Here is a 14029-nt window from a genome sequence, read left to right on the forward strand (position 1 = left end):
CATACATGCTAGACAAAGCCTTCATAAGATCCACTGTGGTCTTTTCCTTCATAACGTTGTGTGCAACTGATCTTGTTAGAGTTAATCGTATAACTCCTAGCACCTGTCTATCAAGAAGACTCCATTCTTCTTCTTCCATACTATCTGGTTTACTTCCCGAAAGAGGAAGATGTAATTTCTTCCCGAAAGAGGAAGATGTAATTTCTTCCCATACAAATAATCTTCAATCTGCATCTTCCAATAGCCAAAGTCTGTGCCGTCAAACTTCTCGATTCCTGACGTCTTTCCTTCTTCTCCGGCCATTGCTCCCAATCGAACCTACACTCTGATACCACTTGTTGGGAAAAATTCTATATTACTGTGAATAAATTTTAGCAAGCACAGCGAAAGCACAACCACACAAAAACACAAAGATTTACGTGGAAACCCTTTCTCCTTGAAGGGAAAAACCACGGGACAAACTCCGAATAATTTCACTATATAAAATAGAGATTACAACACTTAGAGATACAATTTGAGAAAAAAAACTCTCTTTTTCTTTTTACTCACTGCTCTCTTCCTCACTGTGTATTTTCTCTTACTCTCTCTATTTTTCTCTTCTCTCTTGCTTGCTCTCACTCACGCAGCTCTTCAAGACTGCACTAGTCCTCACACTTTGGGACTTTCACTTCTTTTCTTCGGGACTTCACTTCTTCAGCCCTCTGCCCAAATGGCCGAATGGCCTCTACCCTTTTATTTCTTTCACCTTTTCTTCTTTTCTCCCTTTCACACTCTTCACATCAAGTCACATTAAATACAAGGCACTTATCTTGACTTTGCTTCAACCATTTTCTTTTCTTCAGCTCTTCCTTAGCCGAATCACCCTTGCCTTTTGCTTCTTTCCTTTCTTTCTTCCTTCCAACGTGTATGGCACAAGTTTAACATCACATAGTCATTTATGTGGCTTGACTTTTGTACACCCCTTCATAAATGTTGATGGACTTTTGTACATAATTATAGAGGAAAAGATGAACCCAATTTCTTCTCTTTCGGACAATCTCCTCCAGCAAGTTCAATTTGCTTTGTTGACTTCTTGCCAATTTTTCTACAAGCTCATTTAATGAGCTAAGACAAAGTGTGGGCTGGAACATGGTGCAGTGCACCCAACATCTTTATCTCCTTTTTTTTCTTAGTCTCCCTCTCTAATTATATATATATATATATATATTTTGTGTGTGCGTGATTGAGCAGTTCTGTGCAACTTTCAAAGTTTTTGAAGAGCTTCATAATTTTGGGGACCCAATCACTCAAAGGTACGGGTCTTTTCCTTTTTCTTTGTTCATGGATTATTACACAATAAATGGTCAATTAAACGCGTTTATGTATAGTGGTCATGCTTTAATTAATGAAATTTAGTTGATATTTGCACATGAAGCTAGCTGCAACAAACCTCGGTTTGACTGGACTGTGTTATTGTTTATTAATGTATGGTAGTCTCTCCCCCTGTTCTGGTAGTGGCTGAACAGGGTATACACTTATATGGTGTAAATGGTTTGTTGGTTGTTGTTGAGAATGATTTTTATTTTTTTATTTTTTTGAGACCGAAGATAGAATATATATTATTGATTGAAAAAGTGTTACATGAATAGTACAAACAGGTTACACATAAAGATTACACCTGATCGAGTTTACATTGTGGGCCTTGTGCAGAAATCAAAGCAATTAACAATCATGAAATAGCTCAATTATTATAAGGAAAAGCAATTGAGTGTGCCTTATGTTTCATACTTTCATTGTCTATAGATGTTGATTGATAGTATTATTGTTTGGACCTTTAGTTTAAATAGAACCCCATTATTTATTTGACCTTGAGAAATTGTGAGTGCTAATTTTGTATAAGATCCAGTTCCAGTTCTATGCATGATGTATCACTTTCCTGGGGAAAAAAAGTAGTGAACATTCAGTGACAAACATTGTCATCCGAGCTTCTATTATTTTTCCTTTTGATACATATATACCGGAATTCATGAATTGGTTGCATATATATCTTTGTAAAATCATAAATAATAGTATAATACCATGTAAGAAAGAAATTGGATAAATATAATTTTTTTTAAAAAAATTAACCAAAGAAAACAAAATTCAACTTTTTCAAAAACAACTACCAAACAAATTTCTTTAATTTTGTTTTTGAAAAATGTGTTTTTCAAAACAACTAACCAAATGTGTATTTCATTTTGAAAACAGAAAAAATTTGTTTTTTTCTCTTTTCCCTTGAAAACAAGAAAACGAAAACAATTACCAAACATGCCCTAAGGCTTTGATGGGTTGTGTTTAGATTAATGGAGAATGTTTTTTCATTTGTTCTTTTGTTGAACCTGAGTTCTGGTTTAGATATATAGATATATTGAATAATGTGTTTGTGCACAGTAAGGAAAACACACATGCATATTTCTGGGGACTGGTTTTGTTTAGTGATTATTAAACGAGAATTTGGTCGAACATTAACTTAAGTGGGTCAATTTTATCAGGAAAAAATTGTGTGATAAAAGCCTTATAGAAGCAGTATATTTTTGGACTTTTTTCCTGGTTGATTTATTCATTTATAGTATTATTATTATTTTTATCAAAACTTATAATTGAGTTTCAGTTTGTTTGAAGTCAAGAAAAAGAAAATTTTATATATTAATCTAGATATTTCTAGGGACTGGTTTTGTTTAGAGATTATTAAATAAAAATCTGTGAACCATTTCATTTATTTTCCTGGTATATTATTTATTTATTTTTTTTGTGATCAAAATTTATAATTAAGTTTGTGTTTGATTGAAGTCAAGAAAAATAAAATTGTATATTTTAATCTCAGCCAAATTAATCTAGAGTAGCATTAAGTTAAGGATATAATTTGATTATGCGTTGATGTGTTTGTATTTGATCCCATGCTTCTGAAAGCATAAAATTTATGGGAGATTCATTGTACTGTAGTTTGGTGCATGGACGGAGTCCACATTGACTGTGTAATGAATAAGAGTAAAGATTTCACCTTTTAGAGATCAAGAATATCTTTTAAGCAGAATTATTAGGCTTAAAGATATCCCCTTTAGAGAACATTATTATCTTTAAAGCGGGATTATTAGACATCATCATTAGAGATGGAAGGTGGGTCTCTACCATGTGGGTGTGACTGTGTTTGTGTAGGTTCAATGTTGTTTGGTATGATGCAGAGGATGCTAGTTCAACTAAAATAGAAACCTAATTCAATTAAAATTAGTAATGACAGAAGTTACCACATAGAATAGAAATCTAATTCAATTGGAACTAGTAGAGATAGCTAAGAACCTTGTATAATATAAAATCTATAATAGTGTTCCATATTATATGTTAATATGTTTATATTTGATTTTGAAATTTCCTATTATTGTTTTAAAGTGTGAATAATAAAGGAAAAAATGTTCCAGATTCAAAAGATATGCTTTAACCCTCTATTCCAAATGCTAGTTTTATTACTTTTATGGTTTTACTTAAACTAAGTGATATTTGAATGTTGGTGGAATTTTCATAGTGAGGTTGTGTTTGAAATTGTAACTTTTAAATCAGTATGCTAGATTATGATACTTATGTTGTTTGGTTCCTTAGCATAATAGTTAGAACTTAGAAGCTATATGAGCGTGGTCATAAGAATATGTTTGTTCTATTCTCTACCTTGTACAACACTCCAATATATAACATTGGTTACACATTTTTTGATTGAATGGTCACTTTAGGATGTTGATAATAATGAGAAGAATTTTGTGTAACATGTTGCCTTCTTTGGAATCTACCATTGGGCCCAAATATTGGAAAAAAATATTTCTTATAGGACCTTTAATCATTCCTTAACGATTGTAGCTGCTCTTGCATGTACTAAAATTTCCGACTTTTTAAGTCAAATTGTTTTCTTCTAAAAGCCTGTGTTATTACCCAATCCATTAAATATTGTTATCTTTGTTTCCATACTAAAAGTTTGTGTTATGGTAAATTTATATCTTTGTGGTGGGGAGTTTAATGAAAAGATTTTAAAATCTCATATTCAATAGTTTTCCTATGTATCGCACAGGTTAGTGACTAGTTGGTAACAAAATCGGAGCCTATCATAATTTTTTTTCTTCTTATTATCGTGTATATATATATATATATATATAGACACACACACACAACAGTTGGGCTGGGCTAGGCTGCATCCTTGAAGGAGAAATCCAGTCCAAATATATCCGAGTCTGGGCTTGGAGGGGTGGTAGCGTGGTGGGCTTTTTCATTTCATTAAAGATATATTTGTCAACATATTTTACAAAGAAAAAAAAATTTAACATGACTTTGCCGTTATTTTGTAAGACAATGTGCACAGTGTGAGTGCAATTGCCACGAAGGGGAAGGAGGTTGTTTTGTAGGTATTGTAAAATCTAGAGTATCACCGTGTACGACGGTGTTGTGTGAAATTGTGATTTGTGATAGATTCCAAACTACGTGGTTTTGTATTTGGTCTATTCTCGGCTAGACTCTTTAGTTATGACTCTAAAAGTCTTGGAAATCAGTCTAAAGTCTTGAATTCAGATTCCTTTTTTAATGTGTTTTTTAAATTAGTCTAAAGTCTAACGTCTTGAAAGCTTCTTTGTTCAACGTGTGTTTTGAATTAGTCTAAAGTCTTGAAAGCTGTAGAAAACGCTTTTAGGGAGTTGCCGAATTTGACTTTTTATAATGGGTATGCCTTAGGCATATGTTACTAATAAAATTTTTCTAAAATGGATTGTAAAAATACTAGACCTTTTTATAATTCAGCAAAAGATTAACAAAATGCCATTATTTACTTGTGCAGTCCCCTTTTTGTTAATGGAGTGGCCTTCAGTAAGTTTTTCCTATGGGCTTTACTATTCTTTATTCTCATTCGTGAGAATAAATGCTGTATTGAGGAAGAGAGGATCGGTTTGTTAGAATTGAAGGGATTTCTGAAATCCAATATTAACAATACCAACCTTCTTCTTTCATGGGATAACGAGGCAAAGAGTGAGTGTTGTAATTGGGAGGGGGTTAGGTGTAATGCCACCAAAGATCATGTGATTGAGCTCTCTCTCAACAATTTGTGGCAATATGAGAATTTTGCCAGTGATTATGTCAAGCTGAACGTGTCTCTGTTGCACCCTTTCAAGGAGCAAAGAATTCTTAATTTGTCTTCCAATAGTTTCCCTGGATGGCTAGGAATTGAAGGTATGTTAGAATCTTCTTACTTTCAGAGAATAACTTGATATATTAGGAAAAAAAAAAAAAAAAAAAAAAAAAAACCCAATTTTTTTTACAGAACCCAATCATTTTACTAAGCTCAGCAAGCTAACAGACTTAATTTTAAGAGATAATTCCTTTGACAAGGAAGTTTTGAAATTCTTGGATGCCCTTCCAGTTCTCAAATATCTGGACCTATTTGGCAATAAAATGGAAGGGCCTCTTTTGGGCGAAGGTACGTGCAATTTTCTTCAATTTGCATTTTAATTGAATTTTTAGTTCATTCCAATTTGAAATGTGTTTAGTTCTGGTAGTTTCAATTTGACAAATGGTTCATCAAAAAAAATATTTGACAAATGCATATATCTTCACTGGTGATGTAGAACTAGTTAATTTAAGCAACTTGGAGGTCCTCATCTTGGGAGCGAATAGCCTTAATGGAACCTTGCCATTCAAGGGTAAACATTCCAACATCTATAGTTAACGGCTACAAAAATTTGCTTGTGATTAGACAAGTCTTTAAGTATAAACCACTTAGCAATATTAAAAATTTTCTGTTGACAAAATTTCTCGTCATTTATCTTTATAGATATGGCAAGTTTCAGCAATTTGGAGATTTTAGATTTGAGCTTAAATCATTTCACTGGAAGTATTTCTCCACATATTGCAACACTATCTTCTCTCAAGGCTATATCATTACAAGGCAATAGTCTAAATGGAACTTTAAATCAAGGTAAGAATCTACCAAATTGACATGTCTTGCTGATTCTTGTGGTGGCACGTATTTAGCATAGACATTGCTAATCCCTTTGCTTTTGACAGAACTGTGTTCACTGAAGAAACTCGAAGAGTTAGATCTTTCTTCTAATCATTTTGAAGGGATCCTTCCTCCATGTTTAAACAACTTGACATCTCTTACGTTGTTCGTTATATCATACAACCGGTTCAGTGGAATCATATCTTCAACTTCAATAGCTAATCTAACAACCTTGAAGTTCATTAATCTGAGTAATAATCTTTTTGGTGGAAACTGGTCTCCATCTCTAATAGCCAGCATGACATCACTTGAGAACATTGATTTGAGTAACAATCTTTTTGAAGGTTTATTCCCTTTTAGCTCATTTTATAATCACTCCAAGCTTAAGGTGATTCAATTATGGAATGACGACAACAACAAACTTCACATAGAAACTAAAAACCCCAGTTGGGACCCTTTGTTTCAATTACAAGTCTTAGTATTGTCTAATTGTAATCTAAACAATCCCACTAGCGACTTTCTCAAGTTTCTCTTAGGTCAGCATGATTTAGAAGTTCTTTTTTTGTCTAGAATGAAGTTGAAAGGAAGCTTCCCTAGTTGGTTGCTTAAAAACAATACTGGACTACAATGGTTGAATCTTCAAGGTAACTCTTTCATGGGTCCATTACATTTGCCATCAAATCAAAGTATAGATCTTAATTTTTTGGATGTCTCTAATAATAGCTTTGATGGGCAGCTTCAAGAAAATATAGGAAAGATTATTCCAAAATCAGAGAATCTAATTTTATCATACAATCATTTTGAAGGTAGAATTCCATCCTCAATTTGTGACATAGTAGTATGAGCGTATTGGATTTGTCCTACAATAATTTTTCTGGAGAGTTACCAATGGAAATCATTGCCAATTGCACCTTATTGAGGGCTTTGAGGTTATCAAATAATCACTTTCAAGGTGAAATTTTCTCAAAGCACTTAAACCTATCCTCATTGGAGGTTTTGGAATTGAGCAATAATCATTTCATAGGTTCTTTACCAGTGATACTCTCAAAGTACTTGATGCACATAGATGTTAGCAATAATCACATGTCTGGTACAATACCTGAATGGATAGGAGGAAACCAAAGTTTTTATATAATAGCATTGACTCTTAACTTGAGTAGCAACATTTTTGAAGGTCAGATTCCTTGTGGAGTAAGTGCATTTGCAATAATAGACCTTTCTCAAAACTTTCTTTCTGGATTGTTACCGTCTTGCTTGAATTTACAAAAGGTTCAACACCTACTTTTGCATGGGAACAAACTCACAGGGGTCACTACCAAAAGCCATTTTCAATTCATCATATCTTCTGACATTGGACATTGGAGACAATAACATTTTCGGCAAAATTCCTGAAGAAATTGATGGATTTTCAAACTTAAAAGGCCTTTTGTTGAGGGGCAATAATTTTAGTGGTTTGATTCCGAAGAGGCTGTTTAGGTTAAAGATGTTAAGCATTATTGATCTTTCTAAGAACTCTTTTTCTGGGACAATACCATACTGTTTTATGAACATAGACTTTGGGAAACCAGAAGAGGGCGTTTTTCACTATAGCAGTCGTACTTATACAGCTTTCGTAAGTAGTATTTTCCCATATAAATCTCTTTTAAATGTGGTTTTTGAAATTGAAGGGTCATTTACTTACTTCTACACTCAAGTTAAGATTGAGATTGTGACGAAATACAAGTTTGACCTGTACATGGGTCTTGTCCTTGATAGGATATCAGTATTAGACTTGTCATCAAACAGGCTAACAGGTGAAATCCCTCCAGAGCTAGGACAATTATCTTCAATTCATGCATTGAACTTGTCTTACAACCAGTTGGTAGGTTCTATTCCAAGAACTTTCTCAAATATGACTCAAATAGAAAGTTTAGACCTTTCTCACAACAATCTCAGTGGGAAAATTCCTTCAACATTGATATTTTTGAATTTTCTCGAAATTTTCAATGTGGCTCACAACAACTTATCCGGGGAACTTCCAGACATGAAAGCACAATTTGGAACATTTGGAAAGAATAGCTACGAAGGAAATCCATTTCTTTGTGGTCCACCGCTGGAGAAAAGTTGCGTTAAGATAGATGGGTCCCCTCCATTACCACAAGAAACTTTAGAGGCGAGTGAAGGAAAATGGTATCAAATTTACCTTCAAGTATTTTTTATAAGTTTATCAGTATCTTACATTATTTTCATGTTAGGTGTTTTTAGTATTTTTTATATTAATCCTCGTTGGCGGAAACAATGCTTCAACCTGGTTAATGATTGTATGTACCGGTGTTATTATTTTGCTTTTTTTTGTTTGCTTCCTTCTTCAGACTTTACAATAGCCACGTCATCCAGCACTTCCTCCCATTGCATCTTATCTTCCATATCTTTTGCATTAACCATTCCCGTCAGAGAATCCTTCCCACTTTTGGTTATCTTGCCTTCAACCTTTTCCTTTGGAGAGTCAACCTTGCCATTTTCATGAACCATCTCCACCTTCTGAAAAGACACTCCTTTCTGACCTACCTCTCCATGCTTAACTAGGCTGTTTCGTGTTCCATCCTTCTGCCCAAAAGCCTGTTCACTCACGTGCTGCCTGCCTACTACCGAGTTCTCCTTCAGTCGGGTTTTGACACGTGTTTGTGTTTCCGTCCCGGTTTCCTGGTGATCATCTCTTCTTTCCGGCATGGTTTCTTCACCCATCCTACCATAGTCTCTCCCTGAGCTTCTTCCTGGCTCCCCTCTCAGCCACGCACCATATTGCTTCCTTTCTTCATCACCATGATTTTCTTCATCCTTTCTTTTTGGACAATCTTTTTCCCCATGATCTAACCTTCCACACTGGTAGCAAAAGTTAGGTAAACGTTCATACTTGAAGAAAATCCATCTGCCTTCCCCTCCTTCAATTGAAACTTTCTTCCCCCTTATGAGCTGTGTTGTGGCATCAAAACGTATTCTAACTCTTAGGAATTTTCCCCATTGTACACCTTTCTCTGGGACGTCGACTTCTAGAACCTTTCCAATCTTCGCCCCAATCTCATATCTAGACTCTCTAGTCATGCATTTCAGGGGAAGATTGAAGATTTGAACCCAAAAGGGAGTCCATTTAAGCTTTATCTCCTTTGGAACCAGTTCTCCTTCAAACTCTTGCATCAGAATCAGTTGTTTCTCATAGCTCCACGGACACATCTCCAATACTTTTTTCTTATCCCTTCCATCGCCAAACTCCACCCAAAAAAAGATCCTCTCCAATTTCGGATATTTGCCTTCCTTTGCTTGGTTTCCATAACATTCTCATGTTCTTTTTTAGGGCCTCTAGAATAACAGTGCGTTGGGTAAGAATCTTCATAACCACACAGTTTTTCCCAATTTCCTTCGCAGCCCTTGTGCTGTTACTTCCTAGCTTAATATCTTCATCTTCTGCTTCTGTAACTGTTAACTTTTTCCACAGTTCCTCTAGTTCCTCCGCCATCAATATTTTCATAGCCCCCACTCGCTTTCCAACAGAGAGGAGGGTACCAAGACTGGCCTCACCATAGGGGAGGTCACAAAACTCCTGCAGTCAGAGCGCAGGACAGCACACTGCTTCTACACGCCCAGGAGCAAGAGAGCACTCACATGCCCATATAATCCAATGATTTATTATTTTGCTTTAGATACCCTAAAAGGGATGTGTAATTAGATGTGCTCAGTTTTTATAATAAACTTTTGGTGGTAGTATTGATAATACCTATGTGAATGTGTATGTGTATGTTTAGTTATGAATAATGGTTATCATGCTCTATTATGAAACGAGGAGTTCACTTAATCACTTGTACTTTTTTATTTGTATTGTAATTCTTGTGATAAGTGGTTCAATCGATTAATGGATTTGAGGCAAATGCAAGGCCCAGTCTGAGCTTGTTTGGAGAAGTAAAATAGACCGAGCTCTAACACTACAATGGATGATTTGGATTGAGATATTCCAACCAGGATCTAGCCCAATAAAAAAAGGGCATTGTTTCAAAACTTCAATACATTAAGGCTGTGTTTGGTTGCCGTAAAACGTTTTCCGGAAAATACATATTTTCCGGAAATGTTAATTTCTGGAAAAGGAAAATATTTGTGTGTGTTTGGTTGCATTTCAAAAAATTTTCCGGAAAACATTTTCTAGTGTTTGGAAAAGAAGAAAGGAAAACACAAATCCAGGGGCAAAACCAAACCCAGAAAACCCAAATCCAGATCGCGCGATCGCGATCTCGCCGGCGGATCGCGATCTCGCCGGCGCAATCTCGCGAAGGCGAGATCGCGATCAACGTCGCGATCTCGCGACGGCGCGATCTCGCGTTCGCGAGATCGCGATCGACGCTTCGCGAGATCGGGCCGTCGATCGCGATCTCGATCCGGCGCGATCTCGCGAAGGCAAGATCGCGATCAACGTCGCGATCTCGCGACGGCGCGATCTCGCGTTCACGATCGACGCTTCGCGAGATCGCGCCGTCGATCGCGATCGCGATCCGGCGCGATCTCGCGAAGGCGAGATCGCGATCAACGGCGCGATCTCGCGAACGACGTTCGCGAGATCGCGCCGTCGATCGCGCCGTCGGACTGGTCTTAGGACTGGAGATCGCGCCGTTACTGGTCTTCTCCCTCGCGCGCGCGCGCTCTCTCTCTCTCTCTCTCTTTTCCGGAAATCCTTTGAAGTGAAAATAGAGCCGGTAATTGATTTCCGTGGTCAAAGGCGTTTTTTTTCGGTCAACGGATTTCATTTTCCGGAAAATAGAATTTTCCGGACCAACCAAACACACTATTTTCCGGAAAATCATTTCCGGAATGCGTTTGAAGTCGATTCAAACGCACCCTAATATACACTATTTGCACACACCATCGAGACAGCTGAACAAGAGCACAAAGTTCGAATTGATCTAATCAAAGAATTTTATATCTTTTGCTAAGTCAATGAAGAAAGAGACGAGCGAATGAAAATTGTAGGTGATGCGAGCCTATCTCAAAAGAGTACTCTAGGGTGTGTTTGGTTTAGAGATACTTCAAATTCAATTCTCAAAACTCATTTCTCATCACTCTAAGTGCTAATTCAATTCTCATATCTTTATCTCTACTTTTCTCTAACTCATTTCAGACACCTGGAAAAGAGTATAAATTTTTAAATCAGACACCAGTCAAAAGCTGTTGGTTAATCACCTTCACCTCCAAGCATTGCGACATTTAAACAAAGACTGTCTTAATAGTTAATAACAAAAGCCAGTCCTCATGAAATAAATAAATAAATAAAAAACCACAACTTTATCTTTTGAAGCTAAAATTTTTGGCATGTCAATGGACTCTCACTGATTTTCGGGTATTGAAAATTCCTAACTAAAATTGAAATTCGTACACATGCTTAAAAGTGGCATATGAATCTATGACCAAAGGCTTGGGGAACAAAAGTTAGGGTCTTGATCTCTCTATTAGCTGACCAAAGACTTTGGAAAAATTACAAGTTTTTTTTTTTTTATTAAATTTGTGCGGTGGTGTGTTAATAAAAAATAAAAAAAAGGGTTATCACCAAAAATAGGATTATCCAAAAAGAACACCCAAAAAAAAAAAAAAAAAAAAATCAAAACCATGTAAATTTCAAATAGTTCTTCATATGTAATCACCGCCAATTTAAACCAGAAAAAGTGGAAAATATTATTCTGATCCTTACATTTTAATAGCAATCAATTTTGTCCTTGTTGTTAACTCACTAACGAAAAACACTTATATAGTTAACGATGAGCACAGTTGTCACACTTAAAACTGACATAACATATAAAACAATACAAGGAATATTATCACCTGTTAAAACAACAGAACACTACTACTGCCTTATTATTGTGTCAGTTGGCCATCTAAAGTGACACTTGTATTAGTGACTTAGTGTAAGCATGCTAAACTGGTGATTTTAAGTGTGCTTTTTTGGGTGTTTCTAAATGGTATTCCATATTACATTGAGATATATCTTTTTTTTTTTTGATAATCTACATTGAGATATATCTGAAGCTGTATAGAAGCAGTTCTTATTATATAACAAAAAAAAGGGATCAAGAAAGGTCCTAGAACATCTTTCTACTAACTAATCTTCATTTTGTTTCTTCCACTTGATTGACGGCAGATAATTCAACTTCTAAAAAGTTATGTCAGTTCCACTTCTCACAGAGCATTGGAATTCCCCTTTTAGCCACTTCCATCAAGTTGCCCATTATCTTACACAGAGCAGTAAAATATATCCAGCCTAGACTAGTCTCACCAACCACTAAACTGTAAATTCTCAGCTTCTATAGTAGCAAAGAGTAAGGAACTCACCAGAGACACCAATTACATCCATGTCAGGGAAATCAGTTTGAAGAAAATCAAGAACATTTTGACCCCTTTTGACACTGTTCATTCCCATCGCATCACATGTGCTGCAGGTAAATCTCATAGACAGATTCTTCCCAGCGAGAGAGCAATGAATACTTTGTAACCTTGCAAATCTACTGGACCTGCAGTCAATTAAACAAATGAAAATGAAAGTGATATCAAATATTATGATATCAAAATGAGAATGATATCAAATATTATCATGATGAATGAATTGCAAATTCACTACTACATTAAATTTAAAGAACAAAGACATCTATTTCACAGCACTATATTGAATGATTAAAGCCCTTAATATGATTGAGGAAGACACAAACTTTTGCAGACCAAGAACTGACAGTAATTTGGTAGAATTGTAAAGTAATGCTTTCTTTCATATGCAAATATATCATCCAAAGTACAAAGTGTCTAACCATAGAACATGAAAATATATGCTCACTAAGATACAAATAGCTTGATTAAATTTATAACTAATCAACAACAGCATGGTGTGGAAATTGTTTACCCAAAAAAAAAAAGGAGTATCTAACGATCAAACATATGTATCTAACAATTCTAACCATAAAGCAACTATAGCATAAGAATTTGGTTCAAAGTATTAAAACAATAACTAAATTTACAATGTGGCTTTTGACACCATGAATCCAAATCATAGCCCAACGATGTTTCCCCCAATTTTCGTTCTGTGATCTTCTTCTTTCTGCGTGAGTGAGTGAGGTTTTGTGGGTGTTTTACAAGGCAAAGTCGAAGAGGGAAAGGTGTTTACATTTTGTCTAGTTTGGTAGCTAAGAAAACGCTTAGAAAATGGAGGAGAAAATCTTTACATTAGATAGGCTGGGTTGTAATTGCTAGGATGTTTTCTTGTTTGTTAGGGAATTTTTTTTTTCCAATTAACCTTAAATATGAAATAATCTCGTTAGTTGTCAGGTTTCAAAACTATATGGAAAACTAGCATCTCGAGTGTCTAAAACTCGAGATTAATGTAGAACTCGAGCTTTTAATCCTCGAGTTCAAGATTTTTTCATACACTTACGTGGACAATTTCCCACGTGGAACCATGTAGAACTCGAGTTTTAGACACTCGCTTTACCTTTCTTCATTTTCTCCTTCGTTCTCCCTGTTCTTCCTTTTCTCCTTATACCTCACCCATAGATTCATCAAATCTCGGCACCGGAGCAACAACCCAAACCCATGGATTCATAATATCTTGGAACCGGAGCAAAAACCCAAACCCAAAAATCATGATCTTGGCATCGGAGCAGCTCCCTAAGCTTAGGTTTGTCGATCTTGGCACCAGAGCAGCTTGGGTTTGCTGATCTTGGCATCGAAGTAGCTTGCATTTGTTGATCTCAGCACCGGAGTGCACTTGGGTTTTGTTTTTGTTTTTTTTTTTTTTTTCCTAGGTTTGTTGTCTTCGAAAGTGGGTTTGGGGTTTGGACAGTTAGAGAACTCAGCAAAGGGGAAAATAGAGAAGGAAAAACAGAGAAAATGGAATGCAAGTGTCTAAATCTCAGGACAAAATGGGGAAATGCCCTTTTCTCGCAAATTAAACATCCTTTTGCCCCCTATCCCAAACTAATTAGGAGAATTCCCCTCTTTTGTAACTCGACAATATGAGAATCGAGTTTTTATAAAGAACTC

At 35.8% G+C, this 14029-nt stretch overlaps 1 protein-coding gene, 1 long non-coding RNA gene and 1 pseudogene across 2 annotated transcripts; 1 reads left to right on the forward strand and 2 right to left on the reverse strand.

Annotated features, from left to right (window-relative positions):
- Positions 1-414: 414 nt before the first annotated feature.
- On the reverse strand, positions 415-1142 carry LOC126714537 (uncharacterized). The gene is made up of 2 exons (XR_007651621.1): positions 903-1142; positions 415-770 (listed from the first exon to the last, which is right to left on the reverse strand). It is a non-coding gene; the product is annotated as an uncharacterized LOC126714537 (long non-coding RNA).
- Positions 1143-4350: 3208 nt separating this feature from the next.
- LOC126692201 (receptor-like protein 14) lies at positions 4351-8230 on the forward strand (annotated as a pseudogene).
- Positions 8231-8302: 72 nt separating this feature from the next.
- LOC126692211 (uncharacterized protein At4g02000-like) lies at positions 8303-9196 on the reverse strand. The gene has a single exon (XM_050387738.1). The coding sequence runs from the start codon at positions 9194-9196 to the stop codon at positions 8303-8305; it is 894 nt and encodes a 297-aa protein (XP_050243695.1).
- Positions 9197-14029: the final 4833 nt, after the last annotated feature.

This window comes from Quercus robur, chromosome 1 (genome assembly GCF_932294415.1).
Source record: "Quercus robur chromosome 1, dhQueRobu3.1, whole genome shotgun sequence".
In the NCBI taxonomy this organism is placed as follows: domain Eukaryota; kingdom Viridiplantae; phylum Streptophyta; class Magnoliopsida; order Fagales; family Fagaceae; genus Quercus; species Quercus robur.

What these genes read in the sequence shown, in the direction of transcription:
- LOC126692211 (XM_050387738.1), bottom strand. Translation starts at nt 9,196, where the DNA reads ATGTGTCCGTGGAGCTATGAGAAACAACTGATTCTGATGCAAGAGTTT.